We start from the raw sequence: 27,977 nt of genomic DNA, 5'->3' as shown, positions 1-27,977 counted from the left end.
AGATTTTGACCCAGTGACGGTGAAGGAACGGCGATATATTTCCAATTCGAGATGGTGAGTGGCTTGGAGGGGAAGTTGTATATTGGTGGTGCTCCCATTGTATCTACTGCCCTTGTCCTTCTAGATAGAATGCGTCATGAGTTTAGAAGGTGCTGTCTAAGGACCTTTGGTGAATTTCTGCAGTGCATCTTGTAGATGATAACTGAAATCCAGCCCATGTCATATTTTAATTGAAATGTCCTGCTCTTTGAATCATCTGGTATGAAACTGATGCATGCATAAATATCTTTAATTTTATGATTTTGCATAGTAGAATCATAGCTTGATCTTTTTATTGAATACAAAGGAAATGCATTCACATTAAAAATAATTTTGCCAAAGTACATTTCTAATTAAATTAGGGACATAAACCAGATTACAAACAGCAACTTCAAATATAAAGAATAAATTTCTGAGAACCATTACGATAACACATTGTATTTGTAACAAATGTATACAAAAACGTCTACACATATCGTGGTTAGTGTTTCTGAAGTTTATTTTGTTCATTTATGGGATGGGAATGTCACTGGCAAAGTCAATGTTTATTGAATTTATTTATTGTCTTTGAGAAGGCGACGATGAGCTGCCTTCTTGACTGTTGTAGACATTGGAATGTGGGGAAACCCACAGCGTTGTTAGGAAGGGAACTCCAGGATTTTGACCCAGTGACACTGAAGGAATGGCGATATATTTCTAACTCAGGATGGTGAGTGGCTTGAAGGGGAAATTGCAATTGATGTGTGTTCTCATGTTTCCGCTACCCTTGTCCTTTCAGATGGAGGTGATCATGGATTTGGAAAGTTAAAAATCACACAAAACCAGGTTATAGTCCAACAGGCTAATTTGGAAGCACTAGTTTTCGGAGCGCTGCTCCTTCTTCAGGTGGTTGTGGAGTATAAGATGGTAAGACCATAAGACCATGAGACATAGGAGTGGAAGTAAGGTGTCTTACAACCTTATTCTCCACAACCACCTGATGAAGGAGCAGTGCTCCGAAAGTTGGTGCTTCCAAATAAACCTATTGGACTATAACCTGTTGTTGTGTGATTTTTAACTTTGTCCACCCCAGTCCAATTCTGGCATCTCTAAATCATGGATCTGGAAGGTCCTGTCTAAGGAGCCTTGGTGAATTTCTGCAGCAAATCTTACAGAGGGTACACACTGCTGCTAATGAGCATTGGTGGTGGAGGGAGTGGATGCTCACAGTGGAGAATGAGGTGCTGTTTCATCTTTGGTGAACATCTTTAATCCTGCTGGAGCTGCACTCATCCAGGCAAGTGGGGAAATATTCCATCACGTTTCTGACTTAGTGCCTTGTAGATGATGGACAGACTCTGAGGAGACAGGCAGTGAGTTAACTCACCACTAAATTCCCAACCTCTGACGTGCTCTTGATGCTAGAGTATTTATGTAGTTGACGCAGTTCAGTTTCTGATCAGTCATAATCTCCAGGATGTTAACAGTTGGTGAATTCAGTGATGGGAATGCAGTTGAGGGTCAAAGGTTCAACTGTATCTTGTTGGAAGTGGTCATTGTGTTCCTTGCAAAGTTATTACAAGTAACATGCTGCGTTGAACTCTGACTCTCATTCTGTTGTTAAGATGCAGATTTTTCTGATGTTTGTAAAGTTCGTCTTGCTCATTTGTGAGATGTGGATACCACTGGCAAGGTCAACGTTTATTGAAATGATTTGGTTGATTCCGGAGTTGGGAGGGTTGGCTTATGAGGAGAGATTGGGTAGATTGGGATTATACTCATTGGCATTTAGAAGAATGGGGGGGGATCTCAGAGAAACTTATAACATTATGAGATAAGATAGAAGCAGGGAGGTTGTAGAAAGCAGAACTAGGGGGCATCACCCTCAAAATAAGGGGGAGCAGATTTCTGACTGAGTTGAGGAGGAATTTCTTCATCCAAAGAGTTGTGAATCTGTGGAATTCCCTGTCCAGGGAAGCAGTTGACATTACCTCATTGAATGTTTTTAAGGCAAAGATAGATTTTTGAACAGTAAAGGGATTAAGGGTTATGGTGGGAGGGCGGGTAAGTAGAGCTGAGGCCACAAAAAGATCAGCCATGATCATATTGAATGGGAGAGCAGGCTCGAGGGGCCTACTCCTCCTCCTAGTTCTTATGTTGTTAAGTTTTTACGAAAGGGGACGAAAATTACCTCAAAAGCTCACTATTACTTCCAGACTTGAGCAGAATGTGATTTATATGTTGCATTAAATGAATGAATTTAACAATGAAAAAATGGAGAGCACAATAGCAGCAGCACTGAAGAGGTCAAATAAAGAGCTTTCGGAATGATTGTTCCCAGAGGAGAGAGTGGAAAACAAGAATGGGAAAAAAGACGAGTACTGTAGAGATGTGGGACTCAATTGGGAATGAATCCATGGTCCAATTTTCCCCTTTCTCAGAGAGATGATCTGACTGTAAAAGTGAAGTAAGGGTACCACCATTTACACACTCGATACGTCACCGACTGTAAGGGTTGAAAAGACATGGCGTGCTGATAAGACCCAAACTTGGAATCGAAAATGAATGAATTCCAAATTAGATTGGCTATGACAGGAGGCGTGACCAGTGACTTTAAGTAGCATCAGCACAAAGTTATGAGAACTTTCAGTACAGTCACTAATGCCGAGCGTTGGACGTGAGAGTTGGACTCTGAGAATGGACAGTGAAAGGAACTGATAACTTTTGAAGTGAGGTTGTGACTGAGGATGCTCAGAATCAGCTGAATGGATAGAAAGATGGATTGGATCACGAGGGGAAGTTAAGGAATCAGAAAGTAGAGTTAAGGAGAGAAATACTTTGGTGCCTCTGTTTGGCCTGGGAGCCCGTGGAGAGGGTGTGTGAAGTATTCAACAATAGGAACAGTGGGACACCATGGGGTCTGGACTGCATTATTTCCCACACCCCCCAAAAAAATTGCTTTAAATTTGTAATTTCCTTTGATATATTGAGTTTTGTAACGATGCTCATCAGGGGCTGCTCAATCTAATTTGGTTCATTTTGACCAACACTTTTATTTTGAATGGTCGAGAGACAATGATTAATCCAGGGACTGGAAAGGGAGACCTGAGAGCGTTGCCCTGGCAACAGCTAAAGGAGAAAGTGAGGGTAGAAACAGAAGAGAAAGAAAATTGAATGGGGATGGGGAGGGGGGGAGGTGGCTGGGAAATAATAACAAGCTTTGGGGTGGCTCAGTGGTTAGCCATGCTGCATCACAGTGCCGGGGACCCGGTTCGGTTCCAGCCTCAGGCGACTCTCTGTATGCAGTTTGCTATTTCTCCCCTGTTCTGTGTGCATTCCCTCTGGGTGCTCCAGTTTCTTCCCACAGCCCAAAGGTGTGCAGGTTAGGTGGAAATGCAGGGTTACAGAGATAGGGTAGGGTCTGGGTGGGATGCAGTGTGGACATGATTAGCCGAATGGCTTGCTTCCACACTGTGGGGGTTCTGAGATTTCTGTGAAAACAAGGGAAGAAGCAAGATACTGGATCAATTGTTTATGTGAAATCTGAGACAGATGAATCTGGTCAAGCAAAGATGTTAAGGATATGGGCCAAAGGCAGGTATAAGGAGTTAGGTCACAGATCGGTCATGATCCCAATGAATGGTGGAAGAGGTTGGAAGGGCTGAATAGCCTACTCTTCCTCCTGTGATCCTATGTTCCTAAAATGTTGCCAATGGCCTTCCAAAGGCTGTGGTGAAAATGAGCAAGTGAAGGGTGTTGGGAGAGTGAAGGGGTGGGTTTCTATTGGTCAATAAGGTTACCCAGGTAACGCAGTAGAAGCTCTGATTGTGTAGTCTTGGTGCAGTCATCTCGCTAGATGGTGAAGCTGCTGGTGTGCTCAGATTGAGACAGGGAGTTGAAGGAGCACTCAAGACCGATGGACGTGTTCCGATGTCTACGGTGGTAACCGTACTCTTTAACCGCCCTCAGGATGTAGCCCTTGAACGACGCCCCCATGAAGGCGTACACGATGGGGTTGAGGCAGCTGTGGAAGAGAGCGATGGTCTCTGTCACCTGGACCGCGATGTCCATCCTCTTGCTGCTGTCGCATTCACTGATGAGCGTGTGCAACAGGTCGAGCAGACGGCAGAACCTGACGGTGTTGTACGGCAGCTGGGTCAGGAAGAAGACCCCCACGACAGCGAGGAGGACTCGCAGGGGTCCGCGTTTCTTCCCGCTCGGAGCTCTGCACACGGCCTTTGCCACCGCCGAGTAACAGTACAGCATGACCAGCGATGGGATGGCGAAACCTATGAGGATCTCGAAGATCTGGATGGTGGCCTTGGCCGAGCGGGCCATGTGCAAGGGGAAGACGGAGATGCACAGCTCCCTGCCTTCAGTCCCGTGCACCGAAGTGAAGACGAAATCGGGGACGCTCAGCAAGATGGCCGCCGCCCAGACGCAAACGCAGACCACCTTGCCCTTGCTGCTGACGGCCGGAGAGCTCGTCACCTTGGAGACGGCTAGGTATCGGTCAACGCTGATGCAGGCGAGGAAGAGCATGCCAGCGCTGAAGTTCATGACGAAGAGAGCTGAGGAGATTTTACACATGGCCACCCCTAATATCCACCCATGGATTGCATAGACTGTCCAGAAGGGGAGAGTTATGAGAAGCAGCAAGTCAGCAATGGCCAGATTCAAGATGTACAAGTCAGTTTTCGACTTGAGCTTTTTGTAGTAGGTGTAAACGGCCACCACTAGTGAATTTCCAGCAAGCCCGATGATCAGAGTGACCGCATAGAACACTGGCAGGAAATACTTGGCAAACCGTCTAACGTTATCCTTCTGACATATATGATAATAATCGTCATAGTTGATGCTGTAATTTCTGTAGTCGCTGTCAGTCCCATTATAATAACTGTTCTGGTAATAGTCATAAATGTCTTCACCCTCCATGGCACCTTCAAGATAAAATAACAGCAATCATGTTATCCGAAAAATTACGTTTGCAGAATAGGCAAGGTTTTTCACCCATTGTCTGGTGTCTCCACCTCTGCGGGACATCCCAAAACACCTCTTGACCTGTTAATCAAAGTTGTTGCTCTGAAGTAGATGCTCTCAGTGCTCCAGAGCACAGCAAGCTCCCACAAATAATAACAGCATTTGCCTTTTCGTGCTGCGTGTTACTGAGTGAAGGGTGTTGGTCAGGACATTAGGAGCAACCCTGCGCCCCCCCCCCCCCCCCCGACTCTAAGGAATTTAATGGGATTGTTTCCGTTCAGGTCAATGGGCAAGTGTTCATCATCTCACGGATAAATGCCAGCACCTCTGACAATGCGGCCTTCCCTCAGTCACACCGAAGTGGGTGTAGTTCAACCTGTGATGGGGTTCGCATTATACTGAATGGTCTCGAATATCATTTAAGGCGCACCTTTGGGTGCTGTGTAAAATTCCAGTGCCTGTTGATGGCAAGGGTGGGGGTGGATAGTCATTGGTCAGGGTTGATCGAGTCTGTGATTTGGAACCGTTTGTCAGCAAACACGCCACCAGAGGCATGGACTCTAGATCCACTCCTCCATCACCTTTCTTCATCAACAGCCCCTCCTCCTCCCCACCTCTTGGAGGCAGTTACGGGAGATGGACCACTTTAAACTCCTGCGTGTTCACTGTCCAAGGCTCAAACATTCCTTCCAGTTAAAGCAGTGATTAACTTACACTCCTTTCAATCTAGTCTACTACTCACAACGAGAAACACTGTCTCTCGCTCTCATTCTGTCCTGGAATGTTCCAGAGAAGTCCAATGCAAGCTGAAGGAACAGCACCTTATTTTCCACTTAGGCAGTTGCAGCCTTCAGGAGTTCATTGAGTTCAGAGCATGAACGCAGTCTCCATTTCGATACCGTCCCCGTGCTCCCCCTGCCCTTTTCTCCAGGTCGGTATCTTGTTCCCCATTGTTTTTCTCTACTCTATCATTATCACCGACTCTGGATCCTTCCACCCCATCCCAGGTCCAGTCCTCCCTCTCTGCCCTGCACCCTTGAACCTGATGAAGGGCTAATGCCCGAAGTTATCTCTCCAGCTCCTCGCATGCTGCCTGACCGGCTGTGTTTTTCCAGCGTCACCCTTTTTGACACTGATCTACATCTACCTTCCCACCTATCTGCTCCACCCTTCCCAGTGACCAATCACAATCACCTCCTAGCTACATCCATCTATTGCCATCCACCTACCTTTCCCCCAGCCCCACCCCCTCTGCTATTTATTTCTCAGTCCCCTTCCCCCTCCCCCAGTCCTGATGAAATGTCCTCACCTCCTGCTGCCCTGATGCTGCCTGACCTGCTGCGCTTTTTCCAGCTCCACACTTTATCCGCTCTGACTCTCCAGCGTCTGCAGTTCTCACTATCTCCAAGATTCTAGATCTCTGGCTTGCCTTCTGTAAAAACATTGCCACTCACTTTTGTCTTTGTTCTGTGACATCTTTGATCTCCCATCTTCCTGAACCTTTCCCTTTCCTGAATGCCGTAACACCCATGATTTTTCGCACTCAGTTCCAGGATTTAGACGCACCGACACTGAAGGAACTGCGATAGATTTCCAAGTCAGGATGGGGAGTGACTTGGAGGGAACTTGCAGGGGGTGATGTTTCCATACTGACCAGGTCCCTGCAGGCTGGTCCAAACGCCTTCTTCACTATCCTATCCACCTGCAACTCTACTTTTAAGGAGCTATGAACCTGCACACCCAAGGTCTCTTTGTTCAGCAACACTCTCCAGGACCAACCAAAGGGTCAGTTTCCGTGCTGTACATCTCTATGACTCTTTGAAGGTAAGAAGAGCTGTGATCCCAGACAGTGGTGGAGGAGAGTGGAGCATTGGATGGCTCCTTGGATGCTGCCTGACCTGCTGTGCTTTTCCAGCACCACTCTAATCTAGACATCTTTTACCATTGGATGTTTAAGGCAGATTCAGAACTAATAAGGAATTCCGAAGTCACAGAGTCACACAGCACAGAAGCCAACCCTTCAGTCCCACCGATCCATGCCGACCATAATTCCAAACTGAACTAGTCCCACCTGTCTGCCCTTGGCCCATATCCGTCCAAACATTTCTTATTCATGAACTTATCCAAATGTCTTTGAAACTTTGTAACTGTACCCGCATCCACCACTTCCTCTGGAAGTTCATTCCACACACAAACCACTCTCTGTGTAAAAAAAAAAGTCATTTTTAAATCTTTCTCCTCTCACCTTAAAAATATGCCTCCTAGTCTTGAAATCCCCCACCCTAGGGAAAAGACTCCTGCCATTCACCTTATCTATGTTCCTCGTGATTTTGTAAATCTCCATAGGATTACCCCTCAACCTCCTACTGCACTCCAGTGAAAAAAGTCCCAGCCTATCCAGCCTCTCCCCATAACTCAAGCTCTCCATTCCCGGAGACATCCTGGGAAATCCCTTCTGAACCCTCTCCAGTTGTCAGAAGAGGTAGAAATGTGGAGTAATCAGATCAAGTATATTCTTCTAGTATGGTAGAACAGGCTAGAGGGGGCCAATTCCCCAATGCCTGCTCTTAAATTGGGTGCACTTCTCAATGCGTTTTGTGACTTGTTGTGAAGAGACACTGTTGTGAACAGACACTGTTGTGAAGAGACACTGTTATGAAGAGACACTGTTGTGAACAGACACTGTTGTGAAGAGACACTGTTGTGATGAGACACTGTTGTGAAGAGACACTGTTGTGAAAAGACACTGTTGTGATGAGACACTGTTATGAACAGACACTGTTGTGAACAGACACTGTTATGAAGAGACACTGTTGTGAAGAGACACTGTTGTGAAGAGACACTTGTGAAGAGACACTGTTGTGAAGAGACACTGTTGTGAAGAGACACTGTTGTGATGAGACACTGTTGTGAAGAGACACTGTTGTGATGAGACACTGTTGTGATGAGACACTGTTGTGAAGAGACACTGTTGTGATGAGACACTGTTGTGAAGAGACACTGTTGTGATGAGACACTGTTGTGAAGAGACACTGTTGTGATGAGACACTGTTGTGAAGAGACACTGTTGTGATGAGACACTGTTGTGATGAGACACTGTTGTGATGAGACACTGTTGTGAAGAGACACTGTTGTGATGAGACACTGTTATGAAGAGACACTGTTGTGAACAGACACTGTTGTGAAGAGACACTGTTGTGAAGAGACACTGTTATGAAGAGACACTGTTGTGAAGAGACACTGTTGTGAAGAGACACTGTTGTGATGAGACACTGTTGTGAAGAGACACTGTTGTGAAGAGACACTGTTGTGAAGAGACACTGTTGTGAAGAGACACTGTTGTGATGAGACACTTGCTTCTCCACTCTCTTAACACTTAATTTTTCATCGAGAATATTCAGTCTGACTCCTGACTCAGGAGTCACCTCGAATACAAGAATGCCCAGACTTGTCACACTCGTTCTGAAGGCTGTGTCAAAAAGAAGGAAATTTATTTGTGTGGAGCTGTTGCTTGAGTTGATGAATGGGATATTTAAATATAGAGAGGCTCCCAATGAATATACAAAATAGTCAGTACTTAAAAGCAATCTCTGCTGTTAGATCGCACGGCAGTGACACTGACTGAATGTTAATTGGCAACATGAGAGAGCGAGGTTATGTCTTTGTTTGCTTTGAATTTTTCACTCACATTCTTGAGTGAAGGGTAACCTCTGAAGCAAACATGAACTACCTGCACTTCTGGGGAGAATCAGCTTCTATCCTTTTGAGTTGAACAATGTAGTCTGAATGGAAGGGAAGACATTAACATGGAGAGTTGTTGAGGTTTGGAAAAACACTGCCTCAGAGGCGTGTGGTGGAAGTTTCAGTCGGCAAATTAGAACAGGGTAGAACCAAGCAGCAGGACACACATTGGACACTCCTTTTGAAGAGCTGCTTTTGAGGCAATGGGCTGAACGACTTCTTCCTGCGCACTGTTGTTCTCTGCAGAGCTCCCAGTGTCCACTGGAAGTTTCCGGAGAAGGATGTGTTTAATTCCTTCGCTGACCTTTGAAGGCCTGCTATGAAGGTTAGTTGGCGAGCTATGAAGCTCTGCGCAATCACTTGTCGTGTGGTTTGCCTGGTTTAGGCATGCCCTGGGCTCATTTGGTTTGGGTGTGGGTGGAGGGATGGCAGGGCCAATGGCATGCCTCCAGGTGGTGGCGAGCTGAGCCATGCTCATTGAGGGCCTAATGAGGGACCTGCAGCCCCACCCATGGGAGCTACCTGCCAATCTGAGCAGCACCAGCATCACCAAGGGTCCAGCAGTGGGCAATTCCAGGTTGAAGTTCCAATAGATGGGCAACGCGAGTGAGTCAGGGGCATTGGGCATCTTGGGGAAGGAGTTGATGAAGGGATAGGTTTTAATTCTTGGTGGAGAGGATGCTGGTGGTGGTATTAATGGCTGGTAGGGGAAATCCCCTTTGACCCTCTGATAATAGAAACCTTCCTTTCCTTCCTGCCCTACTTTAACAACTTTAAACAAAACATATCATCCATCATACAATCAGGCCTGATAGTTGTTTGTGATTTGCAAATTAAAATAAAACTCTGTATTGAAAGAAAAAAATCATGAGAGGCATGTATAAGGTGAAGAGACAAGGCCTTTTCCCTGGGAAAGGGGAGTCCAGAACTAGAGAGCATACGTTTACGGTGAGAGGGGAGAGATTTATAAGGGATCTAAGGGGCAACTTTTTCATACACAGGGTGGTGCAAGTGTGGAATGAGCTGCCAGAGGAAGTGGTGGAGGCTAGTACAGTTACAACATTTAAAAGATATCTGGATCGGTATAAGATTAGGAGGGGTTTAGAGGGACATTGGCCAAGTGCTGGTAAATGGGACTTGGTCAGATTAGAATATCTAGTTGACGTGGGCAAGTTGGATTGAAGGGTCTGTTTCCGTGCTATAAAATCAGCTCCATCACTGTCTAACCAACCTTAAACCTCTGGTGTTTAAGCATGTCTGCCTGCACAGCCTTGTAATGGGGCATTGTGGCGCAGTGGTACTGACCCTATCTCTGAGCCAGGAGGCCCGGGTTTAAATACACAACCCCACCCTTCCTTTGCTCCAGAGGCTGCGTAATGGCAACATTGAACAGGTTGATAAGAAAATGGCGCGGGGTGGGTCATTCAGGTGGGTGACTGGCTCAATGGAGCCGGAATTGTTTCTTGAAGTACGGTGGGCAGGCTGCCTATTCTAACACCCGCTCACTTCGACCCTTGCTTGCAGGAGGTGGGCGTTTGGTGGGGGTGGGGGAAGGGTGCGGCAGGGGAGTCGGGGGCTAGACTGTCGAACCATTTTTCATCATCTGCTACCCCTCCACGCCCAGAGAAGACTCTCACTTCAGAGACCCCCCCGCGCACATCTTGTGTCTGAATCTGGGAGCGTTGGATATCCCCCCTGTATTCAGTTCAAAATAATTCGATGGTGCACACTGGCTTATCTGTGTGGGGGGTAGAGGGCTTGTATATATTTATGTCTACACTGTCCCAGTACAGAACTCTTGACAGGTTTACAGTTAACCCTTGGCTTGCTGCCAACTCGGGGGAAGTCAGTTAGAGTGAAACGCCAGGCTGATTACTTTTAGACTGATTCACCAGTCAGTTCATCAGGCTGTGAGCTTGAACTGAGCATCACTGTTACTATTAATGCCCATAGTTGTCACAAGGCAACACAAGGTCATTGAAAAAAAAAACCCCAGCTAACTTCTTCTTTTCCTCCCCTCTGCTTTGGAACTGGGTGAGGCAGCTTACTGGAGCGTGGCTGCCTTGCGCAATTTTGCATTTTTGAGGTTGTGTGCGTGAGAAATTGAGCATTTGCAGTAAGTGCTACAACCTGATAATGATTGGGGAAGAAAAGGAAATACTTGCATTTTAACACACCTCAGAACGCTTCAAAAACAACTCGAGTTTGTTGTAGTTTCCTAAACACAGTTAAATTTGGTGGCCACGGGGGTGTAAAAGCTTTGAGGGGAATATTTAGCTAAACTTTGGAAGTAAGACTTCATCAGGGAGTTCCGGGCAAAACGCCTCAATCCTCTCGATGCCTGAGGGATGGATTTTCCCTTTGAGATGAAATGGGTGCAGGTGTACAGTCAGTGACTTGCCCCAAATTGAGGGCAAAAGTCCTGCACAATTGCGGAGAGAAGGTGGACTTTATAACTTTACCATAATTTCTCTGTCCCTGAAGTTGTAAAACCTCTCTACAACTTTATAAAACATGAAATTAAAAAGAAGTCTCTTAGCTGCCAGGGTCCCCTGTTATGGGAATTAACTGTCAGTCATCATCTAACTGGTGCATTCTCTGTGGCAATGTGTCTATCTATCAGAGTCCACCTGCCAACTAATCAGCTCTCCTCTCTCATACCCTTGACACAAGCTAGCTATCTTCCCTGTTCATAGGTTCAACTCCCAAACTCCTCATTAATGACCCCAAGCTTCCAATTGCCTGCCACTTCAACAACCCAGTGTGTTCCCCAGTCAACCCCCCCGTGTGTTCCCCAGTGTGTTCCCCAGCCAATGCCCCAGTGTGTTCCCCAGCCGACAACCCAGTGTGTTCCCCAGTCAACCACCTAGTGTGTTCCCTAGTGTGTTCCCCAGTGTGTTCCCCAGTGTGTTCCCCAGCCAACGCCCCCAGTGTGTTCCCCAGTGTGTTCCCCAGCCAACAACCCAGTGTGTTCGCCAGTCAACCCCCTAGTGCGTTCCCCAGTGTGTTCCCCAGTGCGTTCCCCAGCCAACGCCCCCAGTGTGTTCCCCAGCCAACCCCTCCCAGTGTGTTCCCCAGCCAACGCCCCAGTGTGTTCCCCAGCCAACCCCTCCCAGTGTGTTCCCCAGCCAACCCCTCCCAGTGTGTTCCCCAGCCAACAACCCAGTGTGTTCCCCAGCCAACCCCTCCCAGTGTGTTCCCCAGCCAACAACCCAGTGTGTTCCCCAGCCAACCCCCCCCCCATGCGTTCCCCAGCCAACACCCCAGTGTGTTCCCCAGTCAACCCCCCCAGTGTGTTCCCCAGCAAACAACCCAGTGTGTTCCCCAGTCAGCCCCTTGGTGTGTTCCCCAGTCAACCCCCAGTGTGTTCCCCAGTGTGTTCCGCAGCCAACACCCCAGTGTGTTCCCCAGCCAACACCCCAGTGTGTTCCCCGGCCAACAACCCAGTGTGTTCCCCAGTGTGTTCCCCAGCCAACAACCCAGTGTGTTCCCCAGCCAACAACCCAGTGTGTTCCCCAGCCAACAACCCAGTATGTTCCCAAGCCAACCCCATCCAGTATGTTCTCCAGCCAACAACCCATTGCGTTCCCTAGCCAACACCCCAGTGTGTTCCCCAGCCAACACCCCAGTGTGTTCTCCAGCCAACACCCCAGTGTGTTCCCCTGCCAACACCCCAGTGTGTTCCCCTGCCAACACCCCAGTGTGTTCCCCTGCCAACACCCCAGTGTGTTCCCTAGCCAACGCCTCAGTGTTTTCCCCAGCCAACCCCCCAATGTGTTCCCTAGCCAACCCTCCCAGTGTGTTCCCTCGCCAACACCCCAGTGTGTTCCCGAGCCAACCCCCCCAGTGTGTTCCCTAACCAAAAGCCCAGTGTGTTCCTCAGCCAACATCCCAGTGTTTCCCTAGCCAACATCCCAGTGTGTTCCCTAGCCAACACCCCAGTGTGTTCCCTAGCCAACACCCCAGTGTGTTCCCCAGACAACACCCCAGTGTGTTCCCTAGCCAACACCCCAGTGTGTTCCCCAGACAACTCCCCAGTGTGTTCCCTAGCCAACACCCCAGTGTGTTCCCCAGACAACTCCCCAGTGTGTTCCCTAGCCAACACCCCAGTGTGTTCCACAGCCAACACCCCAGTGTGTTCCACAGCCAACATCCCAGTGTGTTCCCTAGCCAACATCCCAGTGTGTTCCCCAGACAACTCCCCAGTGTGTTCCCTAGCCAACACCCCAGTGTGTTCCACAGCCAACACCCCAGTGTGTTCCACAGCCAACATCCCAGTGTGTTCCCTAGCCAACATCCCAGTGTGTTCCCCAGACAACTCCCCAGTGTGTTCCCTAGCCAACACCCCAGTGTGTTCCACAGCCAACACCCCAGTGTGTTCCACAGCCAACATCCCAGTGTGTTCCCTAGCCAACTCCCCAGTGTGTTCCCCAGACAACTCCCCAGTGTGTTCCCTAGCCAACACCCCAGTGTGTTCCCTAGCCAACACCCCAGTGTGGTCCCCAGACAACACCCCAGTGTGTTCCCTAGCCAACACCCCAGTGTGTTCCCCAGCCAACCCCCCAGTGTGTTCCCTAGCCAACACCCCAGTGTGTTCCCCAGCTAACATCCCGGTGTGTTCCCTAGCCAACACCCCGATGTATTGCCTAGCCAACACCCCAGTGTGTTCCCCAGACAACTCCCCAGTGTGTTCCCCAGCCAACACCCCAGTGTGTTCCCCAGCCAACACCCCAGTGTGTTCCCCAGACAACTCCCCAGTGTGTTCCCTAGCCAACACCCCAGTGTGTTCCCCAGACAACTCCCCAGTGTGTTCCCCAGACAACTCCCCAGTGTGTTCCCTAGCCAACACCCCAGTGTGTTCCCCAGACAACTCCCCAGTGTGTTCCCCAGACAACTCCCCAGTGTGTTCCCTAGCCAACACCCCAGTGTGTTCCCTAGCCAACACCCCAGTGTGTTCCCCAGCCAACACCCCAGTGTGTTCCCTAGCCAACACCCCAGTGTGTTCCCCAGACAACTCCCCAGTGTGTTCCCCAGACAACTCCCCAGTGTGTTCCCCAGCCAACACCCCAGTGTGTTCCCCAGCCAACACCCCAGTGTGTTCCCTAGCCAACACCCCAGTGTGTTCCCCAGACAACATCCCAGTGTGTTCCCTAGCCAACACCCCAGTGTGTTCCCCAGCCAACTCCCCAGTGTGTTCCCCGGCCAACACCCCAGTGTGTTCCCCGGCCAACTCCCCAGTGTGTTCCCCAGCCAACACCCCAGTGTGTTCCCCAGTCAACACCCCAGTGTGTTCCACAGCCAACACCCCAGTGTGTTCCCTAGCCAACACCCCAGTGCGTTCCCCAGCTAACATCCCAGTGCGTTCCCCAGCTAACATCCCAGTGCGTTCCCCTGCCAACACCCCAGTGTGTTCCCTAGCCAACACCCCAGTGTGTTCCCTCGCCAACACCCCAGTGTGTTCCCTCGCCAACACCCCAGTGTGTTCCCCAGCGAACCTCTCTGTCTCAGGCCTGCTACAGTTCTTCACCGAGGATCAGTGCAAGCTGGAAGACCAGCATTTCATTTCCCAACTGGGACCATGCTGCCTCCACACTCAATGTCCAGGTAATAATTTTAGACTCCGAATGCCTCCTTCCCCATCCTCACACCCCAGACCCTGTCAGCACAGCCAACCCATTTTCACCTACCCATGGTCCCCATTATCAGCTTTCTCCTTCCCTGGCTTACCCTTTTCATCCCTTTGTTTACCGAGCTTACTTTCTCTCTCTCTGAGCTCCGTGTCCACCGTCTGTGTCTAGCTGCAATCAATTCTGAAAAAGGGCCACTGGACCCAAAATGTTAACTCTGCTTTCTCTCTGTAGATGCTGCCAGACCTGCTGAGTTTCTGTTTTTGTTTCAGATCTTCAGCGTCCATAGTTCTTTGTTTTGTTTTACCCCATAAAAGGTAATTTACCCTTTGGTGTTTCTTGCAAATTGTCCTGATGTGCGCAAGACTAACAGTTTTGTCAAAATGTGTCTATTTTTTAGCTATGTACAAGTTCTGTATGACTAAATGACAACTAAACATTTAATTGGAGAGATCTACTTCCAGTATTCAGTTTGACATAATAATTGCTTAGATTGCAATGGTTGCCTCATTGTCTTGCCGAATGATAGCTGTATATTCAGCAAGTGCGGTTCAATGTTGAGGTGGTGAGATATATTTACAATCAGTAACTATCCTGCAGTTAGCTCCCAATAACACAAGGACAAAATATGGGTCCTATATTAGTGAAGAATCCACTGAATTTTTATTGCAGCTCCTGGTACCTACATGTGTACATTGCAATCACAGGCACTGGACTCTTGACTCAAGTCATGCAATTTAGTTACTCTGTAGTATGCTTCCCTCAGTGTCATGCTGCTATAGGACAGAGCTCAGTAAGGTGGAGATTGAGAGCTTTATTCCAATGGATCATGTGATAAGGTGATACTGTCACGAGCATGCTCTTTAAAGAGTCATTGACATGTGCTGCAAGACTGAACAAAACAAAGATGAGCAGAGAAACTAGGCCTTTCAGCCCTTAATGCCTATGTATAGTCTGGGAGATCCCAGCCACGTGGTATGTGGATGCAGACATTCTGCTTTGCCTGAAAACAGGCAGCCTTCCATTTTCAGAGGGTTGACCTGTGAACAGGGGAGGACACGATAGGGGTGGCACAGTGGCTCAGTGGTTAGCACTGCTGCCTCACAGCGCCAGAGACCCGGGTTCAATTCCTGCCTCGGGCAACTGTCTGTATGGAGTTTGCACATTCTCCCTGTGTCTGTGTGGGTTTCCTCTGGGTGCTCCAGTTTCTTCCCACAGTCACAAAGATGTGCAGGTTAGGTGAATTGGCCATACTAAATTGTCCGTAGTGTTAGGTGGATTAGTCAGGGGTAAATATTGGGCGGGGGGGGGGGGGGGGTTTCTCTTCGGAGGTTCGGTGTGGACTTGTTGGGCCTAAGAGCCTGTTTCCACACTATAGGTAATCTAATCTACTTTGTGTCAGCATGCTGCTCATCTGTTCCCAGGAAATTCTCGGAATCTTCCTGGCTGGGTCTGACCCTGGAAAATACTTTCTGCTCTAATTTATTCCTTTAATTTCTATTGAAAGGACAGTGGTAGCTGAATGGTTAAGTTATCCACTCCTATAGATTCTGGACAATTTGATGATATTAACAGGCACATTTATCATGTACTAAGACTCCTGCAGTGGGAGAAGACTCTGTGTGGTATGGGATGGCACAACTGGGATCCTCATCAGCGGGCTCAGGTGCGGGTGTTTACTTTTCCCGACAGCCACAGGCTGGTACTCATACCCCAGGCCGACATGTGATGGAATAGTGACCTGTCGAAGGTTATATCAGTTAGCACTTTCTGCAGAGGAAGGGGAGAAAGTATTTACTGTGAATTCAGTTATGTGCCAAATGAAGACTGGGAGACCCAGCTATGCTTGAGAATCTCTGTGCACGAGAATCTGTGTACAAAGCAGAAAGCAAACAGTGGGGAAATGGTGCAGAAAAGTTTGTATTTTTGGGAAAGGAGTAAGAGAATCATGTCGTCCATTCATGTCACAACTCAATACTCTGTGCAAAGGTTTGCCTGACCCGAGGTGCAAGAAGTCAAACATGCAGAAGTTATAGAGTCATAGAGATGCACTGAAACAGACCCTTCGGTCCAACTTGTCCATGCCGACCAGATATCCCACCTGTCAGCACCTTACCCATATCCCCCCCAAACCTTTCCTATTCATATACCCATCCAGATGCCTTTTAACTGTTGCAATTGTACCAGCCTCCACCACTTCCTCTGGCAGCTCATTCTCACAAACGTATCACCCTCTGAGTGAAAAAGTTGCCTCTTAGGTCTCTTTTATATCTTTCCCCTCTCACCGTAGACCTATGCCCTCTAGTTCTGCACTCCCCAATCCCAGGGAAAAGACTTTGTCTGTTTATCCTATCCATGCCCCTCATGATTTTATAAACCTCTATAAGGTCACCCCTCAGCCTCTGACGCTCCAGGGAAAACAGCCCCAACCTGTTCAGACTCTCCCTGTAGCTTGAATCCTCCAACTCTGGCAACATCCTTGTAAATCTTTTCTGAACCCTTTCAAGTTTCACAACATCTTTCCAATAGGAAGGAGACCAGAATTGCACGCAATATTCCAATAGTGGCCTAACCAATGTCCTGTACAGTTGCAACATGAGAAGGCTGTTCTCAACGTAAGTGATATAATGGAGGAAAAGCTTTCGGTGTGGGCAGTGCTGAGGATTTACGTTATGCAGAGCAAGCTGAAGTGCAAACAGTATTTTAGATTGCTGGATAGACACAGGAAGAGAAAATTGCATTTATGGTTCACTGATGAAGTTTAATTTGACCCTGTACTTGTAGAAGTGCAGTCGGTTCGTAGATTAGTGAATAAAGTCGCTGCCAAAGGCAGTGTGAAGATCCATCACTCGCAGATTGGAGAAATAATCACCATGAAAATTAAATCTTCAGTACATCTAATGGCCAGTGTGATTGCTGCTCCCCTGTTTGGGGCCCATTCACTTGACTGTTCACCCAGTGATTCATCATCTCCAAAGATGTCTTACTGTTTATCTGAACTTTTGAGATGGTGAGCTGGATAATGATTGTGACGTAGCAACATCAATGAAGCATTGCTTGGAAAGTAGATAATCTCTCCAGATCTCCTTTCTCAGTTTACAATAGTTTACAATGAGGGCGTGCCCATTTAAAATGGAGATGAGGAAACGTTTTTCTCTCTCAGAGAGTTCAGAGTCTTCGCAATTCCCTTTCTCAAAAGGCAGTGGATGCAGTACCTGTAAATCTTTTGAAGGCAGAGGGAGATAATTTCTTGGTACCAAGGGGGTGAAAGGTTATTGTAGAGTTGAGGTTAAAATCAGATCAGCCATGATCTTACAGAACAGATTGGAAGGGCCTACTCTCATTCCTCGTTTGTATGTTTTATAAAATGCAGCACAAACCTTTCTTCCAGTGCTGAACCTGGAGGTGTCGGGAGCGGGATGACGCACTTTTTAGACTTGCTTCAGGGAAATGAGATGGGCCTGATTTTAAAAGTGGCCATCAAGCCAGGAGCGGGGGCATTTAGGTGGTGGTTAATATGGCAGTCATAAGGTCAAAGGTTACAGGGAGAAAAGGGGATGATGGGGTTGAAAAACTTATCGGCCATGACTGAATGGCAGAGCAGACTCGATGGGCTGAGTGGCCTAATTTCTGCTCCTATGTCTTATGGTCTATGGTCATAGACTTCCTTCTGCCTGTGTGACCTGCGCCCACTTGCCACTGTTTGAACTGGTGGTGTCTGCAGTGATATCGGTGAGCCTGCCCCAGGCAGAGAGGAGCATTCTCATTGACATTTACATTACAGAATGGAATCATAGATTCCCGACAGTGCAAAAGGAGGCCATTCAGATCATCAGGCCTGCACCGACCCTCCAAAGAACGTCTCAGCCAGATCTTGTAACCCTGAGTTTCCCATAGCCAATCCACCCGACCCTGCACATCTTTGGATTGAGGGAGGAAACCAGAGGAAACCTACACAGACACGGGGGGAATGTGCAAACTTCATACAGACAGACAGTTGCCTGAGGCTGGGATTGAATCCAGATCCTTGGCGCTGTGAGGCAGCAGTGCTAACCACTATGGGGCTTGGGATCCAACTTTTACTGGAGAGGCAATGGTCTAGTGGTATAGTTGCTAGCCTATTAATCCAGAGAGGCAAGTAATATTCTGTGGACCCTGGTTCAAACCCCGCTATGGTAGATGATGGAATTTGAAATCAACAATTAAAAAAAAGTATCTAATGACGACCATGAAACTATTGCCAATTGTCAGGGAAAACACATCTGGTTCAAAAATATCCTTTAGAAAAGGAAGCTGCCTACCTGGTCTGGCCTGCATGCGACTCCAAACCCACAGCAATGTGGTTGGCCCTTAACTGGCCTCTGGGCATTAGGGATGGGCAATAAATGCTGGCCTCACCAATGACGCCTTCATCCCGCGAATGAATGAAAAATAACTTCAAAATGCTAGACCTGAGACAAGACCGGTGGGAAACAGGAAGCTCAAACTGATGAGGCTCAATGCTATCACTTTATTGAGAGGATATTGCATCTTCAATATCACATGGGGTCGATACAGAGTAGTGAGAGTAGAAAGTATGTGCATTGGTGAAATAATCAAGAACGAGGGGGTGCAGGATTTAAGGGAACTGCCAAAAGAAACCATGGTGAGAAGGTTTAGGCCGCCCAGTGAGTGGTGAGGATCAGGAATGTGCTGACAGTGAGGTGGAGCTGCTGAAAAGGATCGTCAGTTGAAAAGAAAGGATGTGGAATAGGCTGCACACTGGCACCGGAGAAGTTGTTCCTTTGTGAGCCAGCACAGAAAGGACGGGCCAAATGGTCTCCTTCAGTGGCCATTCTGTGAGCTGTCCTTCATCTCAGTAGAAGGAGCAGTGCCATTCTGGGCTCTGTGAGGAATTCTCCTCCTCCCCAACAGCCCCTACACCCCGGGCCAGCCCCAGCACCCACTTCAGGCTGTGCTTCCTCACTGACCAGTTCCCCCTCACACCTCTGCTGCCTGAAATCCAGCTCCTGCCTCCCAGCACAAGATGCCAAACACAATTGGAACGATTTCCCGAAGCCTGGACTTCAGTTTCTTAAAAAGTGCGGCAATAGTGGACATTCCCCCTTGGTGTGACCTGACAACTCCTAAGGACTCTGCAGTACAGGTTTCAAAAATCCCTCGCTGACATCTATCGGCTACTCAGAACAAAGCACCACCCTATAGATGCTAAGTTATTCTGTGGAACTATTTACGATGGATGGACTTGCATTCTGTAGCAACTCTAGTGCACCGGACATCTCAAAGGGTTTCACATTCAATGATGTACTTTGATGTCTTTGTCAAAATGCGGAAAAGACCACAGTCAATTTGCCCACAAATAGCAATGTGATAAGAGCAGTAGGCCTTTCAACCCGTTGAGGAGAAAGTGAGGACTGCAGATGCTGGTGATCAGAGTTCAGACTGTGGTGCTGGAAAAGCACAGCAGGTCAGGCAGCATCCGAGGAACAGGGCAGTCGACGTTTCGGGCATAAGCCCTTCATCAGGATTCCTGATGAAGGCCTTATGCCCAAAACGTCGATTCTCCTGCACCTTGGATGCTTCCTGACCTGCTGTGATTTTCCAGCACCACACTCTTGACTTTCAACCCATTTGAGATTGTGGTCCTCAATGCCAGTTTGGCGTACCATCTCCCTGTCTCTTTAGGCCATTATTCTGCAGAAATGTATGTCTTAAACAGACTCGGTGATTGAGCGTCCTCAACCCTCGGGTGGGGGGGAGGGATGTCCAAAGATTCTCCATCCTCTGAGTGAAGGAATTCCTCCTCAGCTTAGTCCTAAATGGGGTGATGCGGTGGCTCAGTGGTTAGCACTGTTACCTCACAGCACCAGGGACCCAGGTTCAATTCCAGCCTCAGGCAACTGTCTGTGTGGAGTTTGCACATTCTCCCCATGGGTTTCCTCCCACAATCCAAAGATGTGCCTAAGGTTAGGTAGAATTGTGCTGATGTGTCCTGATCCTAGAGTCACTAGCCAAGAGGAACATCCAATCTGCATCCACGCCATAAGAATTTTGTAAGTTATCTAAAAATATAGCCTCACTTCCCTCAATCTTCCCATATAAAACAATCCTCTCTCCAAGTATATCCTTCCTTAGATAAGGAGATCAAAACTGTACATAACCCTGCAGGTGAGGCTCTGGGCAATGGTAGCAAGATTTAGAATGAGAAACAGGCTGTTCAACCCATCGAGCCACAAGTGAGAACTCTGACATGAGTATGTTTCACAGTGAGATGAGTCACTGATTCATTCAACCAGTATGGTTCAGGGTAATTCCTAAAATCAATCTGTTCAGAGCGATGTTAATTCACACGTCCAGTGTCTGTGGAATTGACCCCAGGTTCAGAGGCAGGGACAGTACCACTGTGTCGCAAGACCCCACTAGTTGAGTTAAAACCTTTGGCCAAATTAACTTCGTCTGTTTCCTAAAAACCAAAATAAAAACGGCTGAAAAACAGAAATTGCTGGAAAAGCTCAGCAGGTCTGGCAGCATCTGTGGAGAGAAATCAGAGTTTCGGGTCACTCGTCAGCTCTGAGTTCTGTCCACGGGTGCTACCAGACCTGCTGAGCTTTTCCAGCAATTTCTGGTTTTGTATCATCTGTGTCTTGTTGAGCTCCTGGTTTCTGGAAGCTCTTTTGTAAAAATTTACGACTCACTAAACATCATGACATAGGAATTTGTATCTGTCTCCCATCACACCCCCATTATTATGTGCTGATGAGTGTGGGACTGAATGCTAGAAGGAATTTTGGAATAAATCTATCAGATTTAGTGAAACCATAATCATATTTAATGCCCATGTTGTTAATTTCCTGGAGACTGACCTGTTGTGTCTCCTATTTTGCCTTGGCCAGGTTGTCAGCTCTCCATGATTTTGACTCTTTGATTCTCCATCCCCCCAGCTTCCCCCTGAGTACTCTCCTAAATTCCTGTTGTTTGTTAGAGTCGGATTGTATCCTGCTTTGGAGACAGTTCAGAGAAGCTCTCTCCCCTGATTCCTGGGTTCGACAGGTTCCCCTTGTGAGGAAAGGTTGAGCAAGTTAATTCAATCCATTGGAGTTTAAAGATGAAGGACAAGAGGTGATTATGTTGAGACATGAGGGTCCTCCACAGGCCATGAGGATGTTTCCCCTAATGGGGGTATCCGGAACTAGGATTTCACGGTTTCAAGATAAGGAGCTTCCCATTTAAGACCATAAGACCAGAAAGGAGCAGAAATTAAGCCATTTGGCCCATCGTGCTTGTTCCACATTCAATCATGGCTGACAATTTTGTCAACCCCATTCTCCCGCTTTCTCCCTGTAACCCTTGATACTCAAGAACCTATCTATCTCATTCTTAAATATACTCAATGACCTGGTCTCCACAGCCTCTGTGGCAGTGAATTCCATAGATTCACCACTCTCTGGCTGAAGATATTTCTCTTTATCTCTGTTATAAAGGGTTCTACCCTTTCCTCTCAGGCTTGCTCTCCTAGGCTCTCCTACCAATGGAAACATCTTCCTATCATCCACTCTGTCCAGATCATTCAGTATTCTGTATTCTGTATGTTTCAATTAGATTCCCCCTTCATCCTTCTAAACTCCATCAAGTATGTTGGGTTGGCATGGTGGCTCAGTGGTTAGTGCTGCTGCCTCATAGCACCAGTGACCCGGGTTCGATTCCTGGCTCGGGTAACTGTCTGTGTGGAGTTTGCACGTTCTCCCCGTGTCTGTGTGGGTTTCCTCCGGGTGCTGTGGTTTCTTCCCAGCAATGAAAAGCTTAACATATGAGGAATGTTAGACAACTCTGCATCTATATTTTTGATTAGATTAGATTCCCTACAGTGTGAAAACAGGCCCTTCGGCCCAACAAGTCTACACTGACCCTCCGAAGAGTTATCCACCCAGACCCATCTCCTCACATTTACCCTTGACTAAAGCACCTAACACCATGGGCAATTTGGCATGGCCAATTCTTTCTTTCTTTTCTGTGTCTCATGTTCTTATTCCAAGTCAGAGCATCCCCATCTCCTTGGCCTGGCTGTGATACACACTCCGTTTAGTAGCAAAAAGTACAAGTCAAGAAGTGAACACTACTTAAAGCCCTGGATTTCAACTTGCTTAGGATCTAATCTTGTCTTTTCCCAGTGGTTATTAAAATCGATGCATTCAGAATGCTGGAATCTGCAGGAATGGAGTGTTTGTTGGGGTTTTACTGTTAATCGAGGCTCTTCAGCCATCTTGTTGCATGGATTATGATTAAGGCTGATAATCAGGGCAGGTAAGCCAACTGCTCTGAATTAATGTGGTGAGGTAAAAGGGGGCAGAGCAACATCGTTAAACAGGTCGATTAGGAAAATAGGTTGAAAAAAAAACCCAGCAGAAATGTAGGGGCCCTCTTATGGCACAGTAAAAGAAAGAGGGGTGGAGAGGGAGTCAGTGGTAACATTAATGGAGGAGATTCAATTCAATAAAAAGCTGACCCGAGGGTGATCGTGTAACTACTGCTGATTTCATTAAAAACCAACCTGTTGACCCGGCTTGCATGTGACTCCAGACCCACAGCAATACGGCTGGCTCTTATCTGCCTTCTGGGCAGTTAAGGATAGATAATGAATGTTGGTCTAGTGAGCAGCACTCACATTCCATGGACAAAAAGAGGCGCTGGGGGCTGGAGGAAGATGGTCCTCAATGCATGTGCAAAGTCACTGAGGCCTGGTCCAGGAAGCCATGCAGGAAGTCAAAATAATCAGGCGAACCAAACTTAGCGTCAGCTGTACTTCTGATGTAGCTGTGCAAAATCGATACCTTTTTGTCCCGTTCATAAGAAGGTGCAATTGGATCTCATTTTGCCCCTCAATAATTCAATGTTTCTCTGCACAGCACAAAGACCTCAATGGAATTGGCCCAAATAGCCACACTCCTGCCTCGCCCACTGGTAGGATTGTGTACACAATGCACAACCAAACGTCTTTCACTGCTGGACTTTCTCACTTCTAAGAACTTGGCTTGCCTGCTTGAACTGGTTGTGACGATTCTTAGAAATTCCAATAAACCCTGAAAGGTTGAAATGCTCAGTGTTTTCAGAGAGTTCTCTGCTATTAACTCGCACAAGGCACGCCCAATACTCTGTGTTTCTCTGCAGCTAGTTGCTACAACTTCAGAAATTTGCAATTCTTTTAGGCCCCCCGGTTTATCCTCTTTTTAAAACATATGGCCTTGAGAGTCATTTTGTTTTTCAAATCTGCAATCACGCTGAGCATTTGCGGACTGTAACAAAGAAAATTGAATGCTGCTGTGTGGGCTACTCCATTGTTTTTATATGCTTTGATCTAAGAATGTTCACATTTTTCATCCTCTTGAGTTGCATTAATCAAAGCAGATAGCAGAGACAAGTTTCACGCCTGAGCACTGAAAATAATTTTCATGCAAAGTAAAACAAAACCAGCTTGTACATTTCATCTTCTTACGGTCTTCATAGTCATAGAGTCATAGAGATGTACAGCACAGAAACAGACCCTTCAGTCCAACCCGTCCATGCCGACCAGATATCCCAACCCTATCTAGTCCCACCTGCCAGCACCCGGCCTATATCCCTCCAAACCCTTCCTATTCATATACCCATCCAAATGCCTTTTAAACCTTGAAGTGAGGGGGATATATGTGACAGAGAATGTGCCCTTGGAATGTTTTTTTTTAAACATGGGGAGGCTGTGGTGCTGTAAATCCCACAGTATTCTGGTTTACCGGGGAGTGTCCCTGTTTTACTGCCTGCTGTAAGGATTGCAGGCTAGTGACCAACTTGTCTGGGCTTATTGTGAATGCATCTTCTTTGACCATTAGGTCCTGGGATTTGAACCCAGACCTCTGTCTCAGAGGCAGGAACACTGCTCCCATCCCTGCTTGCCATCTATGTAACATCTTTCAACGAGCCACCGAACATCCCAAAGAGCTTCAGAACCAGCGAGGTGCTTCTTTGAAGTACAGTCAGTGTTGCAAAGTAGGAAACATGGTGTTGAGTCTCACATAGCGAGCTCAGACGAGCAGCAATGAGCACATGGCCAAATAATCGTATTTGAGGTGATGTTGATTGTGTGGTAAATATTGGCCAGGGGACGGGGGTGGGGGGGGTTGTAACTCCCCAGCTCTCCTTTCAGATAGTGGCCACAGGATCTTTGACATCCATACAATGTAGGGGCGGCAGGGTGGCTCAGTGGTTCGCACTGCTGTCTCACCGCATTAGGGACCCGGGTTCAATTCCCGCCTGAGGCGACTGTCTGTGTGGACTTTGCACATTCTCCCCGTGTCTGCGTGGGTTCACAGATGTGCAGGTCAGGTGAATTGGCCATGCTAAGTTGTCCATAGTGTTAGGTGCATTAGTCAGAGGGAAATGGGTCTGGGTGGGTTACTCTTCGGAGGGTCGGTATGTACTTGTTGGGCCGAAGGGCCTGTTTCCACACTGTAGGGAATCTAGTATAATCTAATCAGGCAAGTGAGGCCCATGTTTAACAGAGAGTCATAGAGATGTACAGCACGGAAACAGACCCTTCGATCCAACCTGTCCATGCTGACCAGATATCCTAAACCAATCTAGTCCCACCTGCCAGCACTTGGCCCATATCCCTCCAAACCCTTCTTATTCATATACCCAGATGCCCATATATTCAGATGCCTTTTAAATGTTGTAATTGTAACAGTCTCTGGCAGCTGTTACAATTACACGTACAACCCTCTGTGTGGAAAAGTTGCCCCTCAGGTCCCTTTTATATCTTTCCCTTCTCACCCTAAACTTATGCCCTCTAGTTTTTTTCATCCAAAAGCCAGGATCTCTGACAGTGCAGTACTCACATCAATGTTTTGCACTAAATTATGAGTGGGATGTGAGCATCACCGAGGGTGAATAAGAGCCCACAGTTCTGTCATTTTAAACAGACGCACAAACACTGCCAACTGGGTATGTCTGTGTTAGATTCCATTTCTAAATTACTTCCAGATCCCTGTAAAGATAAGCCCTCCAGTCAGCCAGGCATAATCAGTGCTGTGTGCTGTCTGGTAAAAACCAAACCCTACAACTGATGTAAAATCTGATGCAGCCACCCAAGTTACATGTTCCATTTATGTTCAGAACCTGTAGAGTCTTTAATGAAATCTAAATCGCATTCCCTTGCTTAGACAGTGCAAAGGCTTGCTCAGAAATGGGTTCTCATGTAGCAGTTCTACACCATTTTGTTCAGTAGGGCAATGTTTTCAAAGCAATGAGTGATTTATCGAGCCACTCATGTCCACAGAATTGATCTAATTATGGTGTGTGGGCTGTGCCTCTGACAGGGTTAATGTATCTCATACAGCGAATGCTCCTATAAGATAAGGTCAAAACTCACATGACACCAGGTTATAGTCCAACAGGTTTATTTGAAAACACAAGCTTTCGGAGCTCTGCTCCTCTTTCATTTGCTACTCACTAACACCTGGGGTCATGTGATTTTTGACCTTGTCCAACCCAGACCAACACTTGCACCTCCACATCCTGTAAGATAAGAACTAGATGTGGCTAACTTTGTGTTCAAAGATTTGATGGAGATTTATTATAGCTCCTGATGTGTACCAAATGCCCACTTCACTCTCCTATCTACCCTTGACTCTACTTTCAAGGAACTATGAACCTGCACTCCAAGACCTTTTTGTTCAGGAACACTCCCCAGGACCTTACCATTAAGTGTATACATCCTGCTCTGATTTGCCTTTCCAAAATACAGTACCTTGCATTTATCTAAATTAAATTAAATCTGCCATTCCTTGGCTCAAAGGCCCATCTGATCAAGATCCCGTTATACTCTGAGGTAACCTTTTCAAAGGACAATCCTCTCATTCCTATCATAAATCTATTGAACTCTCTCCAAGGCAAGTGTGTCTTTCTTGTAATGATGGGTCCAAAACTGTACACAACACTCCATGTGGGCTCCTGTGCCCGAAACGTCGAATCTCCTGTTCCCTGGATGCTGCCTGACCTGCTGTGCTGTTCCAGCAATAAAGTTTCAACTTTGATCTCCAGCATCTGCAGACCTCACTTTCTCCTCTCATTCAATGCCTTGTATAATTGCAGAAAGCCTTCTTCACTCTCAGACTCTAATCCTCTTGTAATAAAGACAAGCACTGTTTGCTTTCCTCGTTGCTTATGTACCTGCCTGCAAACTTTGCATATAAGGACATCCAAGCTACTTTGAATACAAACGTTTGACTTTTCTAGATTCCCTTGTTACATTTTCCCATGTTATATTCCACCCGCCATATTTTTGCTGACCTATGTAAGCTGCCTCTGTAACATTTATAGCCTCGATGTGTCCTCCTCATCATCAACTTTTCAATCTGGCTTTGGATTATCAACAAACTTGAATTCATTGCACTCAATGCCTTAACTAAATCATTGATAAGGCTTGCAAATGGCAGAAATACAAGTACAAATTCTTGTAACACCTCACCAATTATAGACTGCCAGCATCGGAAATTAAGACTTATTTTTTTCAAGCAGGGAGTTACTTTTATTTAAAATCTAACCAGCATTATCTACAATTTGAACTGTGAGGCTGATGTATAAAAGCAGGGTGAACAGGATTGTAATAACAAATGAAAATTGCATTAAGTAGATTAGATTAGATTACTTACAGTGTGGAAACAGAATGTGCAAACTCCACACAGTCAGTCGCCTGAGTCGGGAATTGAACCCGGGTCTTTGGTGCTGTGAGGCAGCAGTGCTAACCACTGTGCCACCATGTCGCCCACAAAGTAGAATAACCCTCAAATCACTCAAACGTGAGTAACTCACCTCCTGACTCCTGTACAAGTCAGGAGGGTGATGGAATACTCCCCGCTTGCCTGGATGGGTACAGTTCCAAAAACACTCAAGAAGCTTGATACCATCCAGGACAAAGCAGCCTACCTGATTGGCATTATATCCACAAGCATCCACTCCCTCCACCACCAATGCTCAGTAGCAGCAGCGTGTACTGTCCATAAGGTGCAGTGCAGAAATTCACCAAAGAACCTTAAACAGCACCTTCCAAACCCACAGCCACTTCCATTTGGAAGGTCAAGGGCAGCAGATACATGGGAACACCACCCCCTGCAAGTTCCCCTCCATGCCACTCACCATCCTGACTTGGAAATACATCGCCCTTCCTTCACTGTCACTGGGTCAAAATCATCAACTCCCTCCCTAGTGGGTCTACTTATATCACATGGACTGCAGCGGTTCAAGAAGGCACCTCACCCCCACCTTCTCAAGGGGCAACTAGGGACGAGCGATAAATTCTGGCTCAGCCAGCAGCACTCAGATCTCACGAGTGATTAAAAAAAGATCTAATGTCTTAATTGTAAGTCCTTTTCCTGATGTCTTTTAAAGTAAAAGTAATTCAAAGGCGGAGTCACTTACTTATCAGTTGAGTTTCCCTCCTGCTTTTTTGTCTCTCTCTAAGTGTGGAGGCTTTGTCAGCCTGCCGTCGTGAAAGACCGACTCTGTGGTGGGCAGGTTCAAGACAGGAATCGTGCGCTTCAGCTGCTACTGCCTCCTTTATCAGAAGTTTCCCAGGAAACT

General features: G+C 47.1%; 2 protein-coding genes across 3 annotated transcripts in view; one reads left to right on the top strand and one right to left on the bottom strand.

Moving 5' to 3' along the window:
* Nucleotides 1-27,977, top strand: part of acad11 (acyl-CoA dehydrogenase family, member 11) — a 157,445-nt gene that overhangs the window by 68,889 nt on the left and 60,579 nt on the right. The window lies entirely within an intron of this gene.
* On the bottom strand, nt 274-27,947 carry LOC122564517 (atypical chemokine receptor 4-like). 2 transcript variants are annotated; one of them, XM_043719519.2, is made up of 2 exons: nt 27,816-27,947; nt 274-4,958 (listed from the first exon to the last, which is right to left on the bottom strand). In XM_043719519.2, the coding sequence occupies exon 2, from the start codon at nt 4,951-4,953 to the stop codon at nt 3,871-3,873; it is 1,083 nt and encodes a 360-aa protein (XP_043575454.1). In that variant the 5' UTR covers nt 4,954-4,958; nt 27,816-27,947; the 3' UTR covers nt 274-3,870. The 2 variants fall into 2 exon arrangements, with proteins under 2 accessions (XP_043575454.1, XP_087834622.1); XM_087978496.1 differs by lacking the exon at nt 27,816-27,947 and adding an exon at nt 27,050-27,157.

The sequence above is a fragment of the Chiloscyllium plagiosum genome, unplaced genomic scaffold, assembly GCF_037043375.1.
Source record: "Chiloscyllium plagiosum isolate Xiang-an unplaced genomic scaffold, Cpla_swu_hap1 HiC_scaffold_34, whole genome shotgun sequence".
Classification (NCBI taxonomy): domain Eukaryota; kingdom Metazoa; phylum Chordata; class Chondrichthyes; order Orectolobiformes; family Hemiscylliidae; genus Chiloscyllium; species Chiloscyllium plagiosum.
The sequence above is the reverse complement of the archived record's forward strand: the minus strand, read 5'-3'. Positions and strand labels throughout refer to the sequence as shown.

What these genes read in the sequence shown, in the direction of transcription:
- LOC122564517 (XM_043719519.2), bottom strand. Translation starts at nt 4,953, where the DNA reads ATGGAGGGTGAAGACATTTATGACTATTACCAGAACAGTTATTATAAT.